At 42.5% G+C, this 7,557-nt stretch overlaps 3 protein-coding genes across 3 annotated transcripts; 2 read left to right on the forward strand and 1 right to left on the reverse strand.

The window, feature by feature from the left end:
- Window positions 1-524: 524 nt before the first annotated feature.
- On the reverse strand, window positions 525-1,283 carry LOC144713767 (uncharacterized). Its single transcript, XM_078588445.1, has one exon. The coding sequence runs from the start codon at window positions 1,043-1,045 to the stop codon at window positions 614-616; it is 432 nt and encodes a 143-aa protein (XP_078444571.1). The 5' UTR covers window positions 1,046-1,283; the 3' UTR covers window positions 525-613.
- Window positions 1,284-2,755: 1,472 nt separating this feature from the next.
- LOC144713807 (uncharacterized protein At5g01610-like) lies at window positions 2,756-3,474 on the forward strand. The gene has a single exon (XM_078588500.1). The coding sequence runs from the start codon at window positions 2,845-2,847 to the stop codon at window positions 3,274-3,276; it is 432 nt and encodes a 143-aa protein (XP_078444626.1). The 5' UTR covers window positions 2,756-2,844; the 3' UTR covers window positions 3,277-3,474.
- A 3,162-nt stretch (window positions 3,475-6,636) lies between these two features.
- LOC144713728 (uncharacterized) lies at window positions 6,637-7,557 on the forward strand. The gene has a single exon (XM_078588403.1). The coding sequence runs from the start codon at window positions 7,018-7,020 to the stop codon at window positions 7,447-7,449; it is 432 nt and encodes a 143-aa protein (XP_078444529.1). The 5' UTR covers window positions 6,637-7,017; the 3' UTR covers window positions 7,450-7,557.

Raw genomic sequence — 7,557 nt, forward strand, 5'->3', positions numbered from 1 at the left:
TGTAATCATAAGGCTATGTAATAGTCTATAAATAGAAACCAGTGTAACATTCTTTAATATTCTATCTCTCGCTCTCTATATCGCTCTTTCTATCTCTCTCTCTCTCTCTCTCGTTCTTCCTCGATCTCTTCCCGTTTTCGTTCTTGAATACTTTCAAAGGTCTTTCAAAAAATTCCAAAAAAAAAAAAATTATTTCTATGATAATTAAATTAATAGCACATCATGATTCTAATCCACACAAACAGTAAGATCTCGCCCTTCCCTTTCACGCTTCCATCTCGAAAGCAGAAACAGGGAAGCCGTCGGCGAGACCAGTTCCGGTCGCCCGGCGTTAAATAATTTTCGTGTTCGATAAGTTCGCGGCCGCCCGGCGGCTTTCCATCTCTTGTTTTCTCATGCATTTTTTGGTATTCTATTTTCTCAACGCAAAAAAAAACGCTGTATGGCTGGGTTGCGCTTCCTATCATCTGTGCTGCATTCACTTCTTCTCTCATCCCAAGCACAAGAATAAGTCTGGCCTCAAGAAAACGTGACGTATGTATCCCTTATAAAAATCAATTATTAGCATATCATGAAATTAGTTGGTGGAAGTAGTATAATTTGGTTCTCTCCATTAGTCTTCCAGCTCAAAAGCGGAAACGGGGAAGCTGTCGGCGAGACCAGTTCCGGTCTTAAAGATGATATTGCCGGAGGCGGGATCGTCGATGTAGACCTCCACCACGGAGAGCCACAGAAGCATCTCCCTCGCCTTCACGCCCGTCATCTTCTTGATTTTCCGCGGCTCCACCGTCGCCGTCACCTCCGTCGCGTACGACACGAGCTGCTTAATCGCCTTGAAATTGTGCTCCACCTTCTTCTTCCGCAGCACCCACAGGAAGCCGTCCTGCTTGTTGTAGCCCACCTCTGTGACCTCGCTGAGTGGAATCAGTCCGAGCGGGAGGCCGAGGATCTTGAGCAGCTCGGCCAGCATCTTCTTGCAGGCGGCCTCGCCGTGGAAAACCTCGGCGTTGTTTCTGTAGCTGTCCACGGCCGAGGGAGGAGCCATCAGAGCGACTAAAGCGGTATGAGTACAAACGAAAAAAGAACGAGAAGTAGTCGGGATTTTGAAGAAGATGCTGGAGAGGGTCAGATTTCAAGGCCGGAATGATACTATACGGTAGAAGAAAATGATGGAGAGGGTTCTTATAGGATAAAGATATCAAGATACGCGGTGGAGAGCGGTAACGAGGCAGTCAACAAAGGCCTGATTACTTGGGCGCTGTAGGTCTTGGTTTGGTTTCGCTGACGATAAATGAGTATTCTCTGCGACAAGGCAGCGCCATCTGGCGTTGACCGCGCCAAATTAATGGGGAAAAAAAGTTTATGGACTGTTGAAAACACAATAGTTGTTTATTGGGGAAAAAAATATCAAAAAAAGGAATCTACTTTGCTTTTACGTAATATTACATTTTAGTGGAATGAGTTTTGTAATAAAGGGACTCATGTTTTTAAACCTCACTAAATAATTACTTATGAATGATCAATCACATTTAGATCTGTTACCCGACCTGTGATATCTCACCACCCGCATCCACTTTAAGGCGAAACATTTGAAACCACAGTATTTGAAAATATCTTTTTAATCTTGGGCGACTGACATACTCATTTAATAGTTAATAAGAATGAAAAACGTGCTTGTTATAGTTGTAAAATACACGACAACTACGGTTTAAGAATTTAGATATAAATTTAGGTTTTATGCAAATCTCACAGGCAGTATTATAATAATTTGCAGATAACTTTTTCCCGAGATTACTAGCGTTTCGGAGATTTGATGAACAAAACGTAACATCCTCTTGATTTCAATGCCCGACAGAGATAGGGATCGTATCCTCTGCACTGTTTCAAGAGGCTAGGAATTGGTAGGACAGTGGATTAAGTATCAATGCCCACAATAAGAAACCACTTCGGTGTTTCGAATTAAAGACGACACCTCATAAAGTTCCGTAAATACTACACGTATAATTTGAGTCAAAACAGACTGTCGTAAAAAACGTACTCATAAATGTTCGGGACTAAAACATGAATGTAAACTTATGTCGCTGTTGAGTCTTGAAGAAATTTGATGGATATCCATCGTTTTTTGCTTAAATTGTTTTCTGTTAATCCATATACAATGTATGTTTCCGGTAGACCTAGATTTTACGGGGAAAGTGATAAACAATAATTTTACACCGTACCGAAATACCTTACAGATATTTCCTGAGTATTAGTACCAAAATATTCAATTTCGGTCACCGAAACTCTGACAAGGACATCTCCGAATGAGACAGATCTATCCTCTCAGGTGTACTTTCAGTGGGCGGACATATGAAATCAATAAAATGGGCTTGGGCAAATCGCCCTAATTCCATGCCATATGCATTGACCGTTTCAAACAAAAAACCTCTCACAAAATATTGCTTAGGCGATTACGCAGATTCTTCCTGTACAATGCCGCGTGAGCCTTTATATTGACGACATTGTCTGAATCGCCTTGAACATCAAGATTCAAACTAGAACGCCCGCGACGGACAAACTCATTACACTCCGATGTCAACGTAGGCTGGCGAAACCACTAAGCTAAGACTTTCAGGTCATTAACCGCAAACCGAAACCAGGACTTACAGCAGCCATGCAATCCGTCCGGACTTTCTTGACGGTTCCTCCGGAGTACGCTGAGACCCTCTTCCTATAAGAACCCTCTCCAGCATCTTCTTCCTCCGTATATTATCATTCCTTCCCTGAAATTAAAACCTTTTTTTTGAACTCAGACCGTTTATCCTTGTTTTTCTCCTTTCTACTCATACCGCATTACTCACCCTGATGGCTCCTGCCGCGGCCGTGGACAGCTACAGAAACAACGCCGAGCTTTTCCAGGGCGAGGCTGCCTGCAAGAAGATGCTGGCCGAGCTGCTCAAGGACCTCGGCCTCCCGCTCGGACTGATTCCTCTCAACGATGTCACAGAGGTGGGCTACAACAAGCAAGACGGCTTCCTCTGGGTGGTGCGGATGAAGAAGGTGGAGCACAACTTCAAGGCGATCAAGCAGCTCGTTTCGTACTCGACGGAGGTCACGGCGACGGTGGAGCCGCGAAAGATCAAGAAGATGACGGGGGTGAAGGCGAGAGAGATGCTGCTCTGGCTCTCCGTCGTGGAGGTCTACATCGACGATCCGGCCTCTGGCAAGATCATCTTTAAGACGGGAACCGGTCTCGCCGACAGCTTCCCTGTTTCTGCTTTCGAGCTGGAAGAGTGAATGAGAAGGGTGAGATCTTACTGTTTGTGTGGACTCGAATGATGACGAGCTATTAATTTAATTATCACATACTTTTTACGTAAAATATTAATGTTATTAGCTTATAATAGATTAGTAGGTTACAAATGCCATTTGTGGGCCAATATGATTATATTGTGAAACACAGAGAGCAGTATGGTGTTCGTGATTTTAGTGTTTTAATTAGGGAACGGCACAGAGAGCAGTATGGAAGTTAGTCATGTCTCCTGTACCATCACACGTTCTTGGATTTTTCAAAAATCCGTCAGTGTAGAGCACAGACATGGACAGGAAGGTTATTTTGTCCATGGACGCTAAAATCCTCCCGTCCGGGAGTTCGGACGAATGACGCGAAGTTGAATTGTCCGTCGGTGTATGGAAGGGACGGTTTTTCGTCCATGGACAAAATAACTGTCCTGTCGGGGGCGTTGGACGGCAGAAGAGACGGTCTCTGCATCCCGTGGGCGTCAAAAGTAGGAGCCTGCAAGCTCCAGCTTGCTGTCGTATGTGCTGTGCCACCTTGTTCCGGACTTCGATGGGACGAGAATGTCTTGGAGGTGACATGATATGGATGAAATATTTGGGATGGGACAGACTCTAGTTAGGACGATTCAGACAAACCTGTAAAACTTGGGACGTATGACTGGACAATGGTGCACTACATTGGTCAAATATTCATCGCCCATCACCATACCCATAGTCACGTCACCAGACGGCATCCCCATCACAGGGGATGGAATGCCATCTCCTCTCTCTCTCTCTCTCTCTTTCTCATTCTCCCACCCTCTCTCCATCTCTCGGTCTTCTGGTGTCACCCTCGTTCTCCAACCCTCGTTCTCCAACCCTCCCTTCCTCTCTCAATCTTCCTCTCTCTCTCTCTCTCTCTCTCTCTCTCTCTCTCTCTCTCTTCCCTCTCTCCATTTTCATATAAAATATAATGTATTCATATATATTTGAATCATTTTTAAAATTTTAATTTCGACAATGATATCTCTCCTTTCATTATAAATGTAAATACAATTTATTTTTCTTTTAATCATTTTCCATAAGTTAAATTTCTCATATCTGATAGGCTCTCATATGTAAGTACCTTCTATACAATTTGGCATCATCGTATAGGTAATATGACCAATAGCATTATGTATATATTATGGAAAACATTATTTAGGCGTTAATTTATTTTTTCCCTTAAAATAAATATTATATTTAAAGTCTTTAAAATTTATATTTTGCCCACAATATTTCTCCTTTTATTCTACGGAAAAAAAATCCCTTTTCCCCCTTTTTCATGTTTTAAAATTTTGGTCATCCGTGAATGCCATCCGGTCACGTCATACCTCTGAGGCCCTCTGGCACCATCACATCAGCAATCACATGTTTTTGGCCACATCATATGCGACTTTCATGGGGCTAAAAATAATCATCCATTACCATCCGTCACGGATTGGTCACCATGATCAATGATGTGACGGATGGCATTTGCTGTTCCCTGGTTTCCAGAGACCTTTTAATTTTCCATGAGAAAATCCAAATTCTAGTAGAGGGAATATTTTACATGGGAGAATCCATAATTGATGATTTTTTTTAAAGGCTTCTGATTTATGCATAAATCAATGTTTTAGTTAATAGGTACAAGCCAGGGAAAATGTACAATGAGAAAGTAATGAGTTAGCAAAATCTTCATTCACTATACATATTGTATCTCTTAGTATGATTTTAAATGCATGAATTTTCATGTAGTAAATAGGACATCACTGAAAAATATTGAACAAGTATTACTTTTGAATTTCTAGATAGTATGATGAATTTTGAGGTGCTTCATATTTTTTAAATAGAGTTCATTGAAAAACAAGGAAATATATGCATTTTGTGTGCTGGGTGGCGTTTGGTGGTAAATGCCAATAGGGAAGTGCAATTGGGCTCGCAGGATGGCATGCAGTTTGGCATATGCTAATATATGGTGTGTGCCATGGTGCTCGACCACAGACTATGTTGTGTGCGACTGTGTGCATTGGTCACACAGCTAACATTTGACAATTTGGGTGTGGTAAGCTGAGTCTAGCACAAACCGAGATGAGTCGACTCTGTTTTGCTGATCAGATGCATGAATCTTTTCTGGGCTTGAAGGTCAGTTGGATGTTAGCACTCACACCACACTGAAAAAATGGGTGGGTGTGATCTATGTTGGTCTGACATGCAATTTATATGAAAGTTGCTTGTCTCCCATGTACAGCAGACGATAGGTTCAAAATCTTAACACAACCTTTTGCTTTAATCATGATGGAAGTATGTGTAAAGTAAGGGAAACTTCTGTATGTTCAGACCTATTTTTTATGCCACCCCATGACCAAGTGCTGCATTTGCACCAAACGCATGATCAGCCTAAGTGAGCTACGGGCTCCGTAATCATGGAAACATTATTATGTTTCTCTGGGCTCTGTTACATTATTATGTTTCTATGCGGTAGATATTTTATCAAAAAATTAAAGAGATTATATTACATATAAAAGAAATAATCTTAAATAGAGAAGTTTTGATTATCCATGCCGTTGGACTTGTTATTCACCTATTACCTAGACACATTGCTTTTGTGCTTCATAAATGTTATTTTATGTCGCCCTTCAGTATTGAACAAGTTGAATAACTCTTGAGTTTTTTTTCTTTTATATCAATATATTTGACTGTACGCTTCAACTGAATTTAGATTTTATATAAAGCTAAATCACTGTCGAGATTGTAGGCGCAGCGACTCACATCACTGATCTTCCAATCTGGCTTTCATAGCATTAGATTACACATTATTTACGTTATTTATGCATGAAGCCTTTAATATCTTAAGGTTCAGCTAAAATTCAACAACTTCCATATACCACGATTTATGGCCCTTGTCGTAATTTGTTTATTTTCCACTAACCCGACGTGAGTTTATAAAGATCAGATGTTCATTGTATAATTTTTTTTTCCAGGATATGAGTGGCCAAGCCTTACATAATGAGAGTTAGTCAGGTCTACAACTCGACCAGTCAAAGCGACGAAACCGAAACGAGAGTTTCATGAGGCAATGTGCTTTGGTTGGTCCCCTGTTCCCCCGCGCACTCTTCTCACGGCGAATAAAAAACCATGGCTGATAAGCAGATCTCCAAATGAGACAGATGTTTCCTCTCAGGCGAACTTTCAGTGGGCGGATCAATGGAATCAACAAAATGGGATTGGGAAAAATCGCCCTAATTCTCTGTCGTATCCAGTGACTATTTCAAACAAAAAACATCCCACAGAATATTACTGACGCGTTCTCGCAGATTTTACTGTAAAATGCCGCGTGAGCCATTAAATTGACGACTTCGTCTGAGTCGCCTAGAACATCAAGATTCAAACTAGAACGCTCGCCTTCCACGGTGGGCGCAACCCAATTTGCGACGGGCAAAGTCATGACGGTGCCATGTCAACGTAGGATGGCGAGATGATTAAGCAGAGACTTTCAAGTCATTAACGGCAAACCGAAACCAGGACTTACAGCAGCCATGTAATCCTTCCGGACTTTCTTGACGGTTTCAATGCCGCTCTCCTGCCGAGTACGCCAATACCTTCTTCCTATAAGAACCCTCTCCAGGATATTCTTCCTCCGCATATTTGCATCCCTCACAGAAATCAAATCGTTTTTTTGAACTACGACTGCCTATCGTTCCTTCTCTCCTTTCTATTCATAGCCCCTTGATCACGCTCATGGCTCCTCCCTCGGCCGTGGATAGCTACAAAAATAACGCCGAGGTTTTCCACGGCGAGGCTGCCTGCAAGAAGATGCTGGCCGAGCTGCTCAAGGACCTCGGCCTCCCGCTCGGACTGATTCCTCTCAACGATGTCACAGAGGTGGGCTACAACAAGCAGGACGGCTTCCTGCGGGTGCTGCGGAAGAAGAAGGTGGAGCACAACTTCAAGGCGATCAAGCAGGTCGTGTCGTACGCGACGGAGGTGACGGCGACGGTGGGGCCGCGGAAGATAAAGAAGATGACGGGGGTGAAGGCGAGAGAGATGCTGTTCTGGCTTTCCGTCGTGGAGGTCTATATCGACGATCCGGCCTCCGGCAAAATCATCTTTAAGACGGGAACTGGACTCGCCGACAGCTTCCCCGTTTCTGCGTTCGAGTTGGAAGCGTGAATGGGAAGGGCAAGATCTTACTATTTGTATGGATTAGAATATTTTTTTTTACAGTGATCTTACGATGTTATTAATTTAATTCTACTAAATATATATATTTTTTGTTCT

This window comes from Wolffia australiana, chromosome 16 (genome assembly GCF_029677425.1).
Source record: "Wolffia australiana isolate 7733 chromosome 16, ASM2967742v1".
Lineage (NCBI taxonomy): Eukaryota > Viridiplantae > Streptophyta > Magnoliopsida > Alismatales > Araceae > Wolffia > Wolffia australiana.

Bases quoted from the DNA above. Each gene is read 5' to 3' on its own strand.
- LOC144713767 (XM_078588445.1), bottom strand. From the start codon at position 1,045: ATGGCTCCTCCCTCGGCCGTGGACAGCTACAGAAACAACGCCGAGGTT.
- LOC144713807 (XM_078588500.1), top strand. From the start codon at position 2,845: ATGGCTCCTGCCGCGGCCGTGGACAGCTACAGAAACAACGCCGAGCTT.
- LOC144713728 (XM_078588403.1), top strand. From the start codon at position 7,018: ATGGCTCCTCCCTCGGCCGTGGATAGCTACAAAAATAACGCCGAGGTT.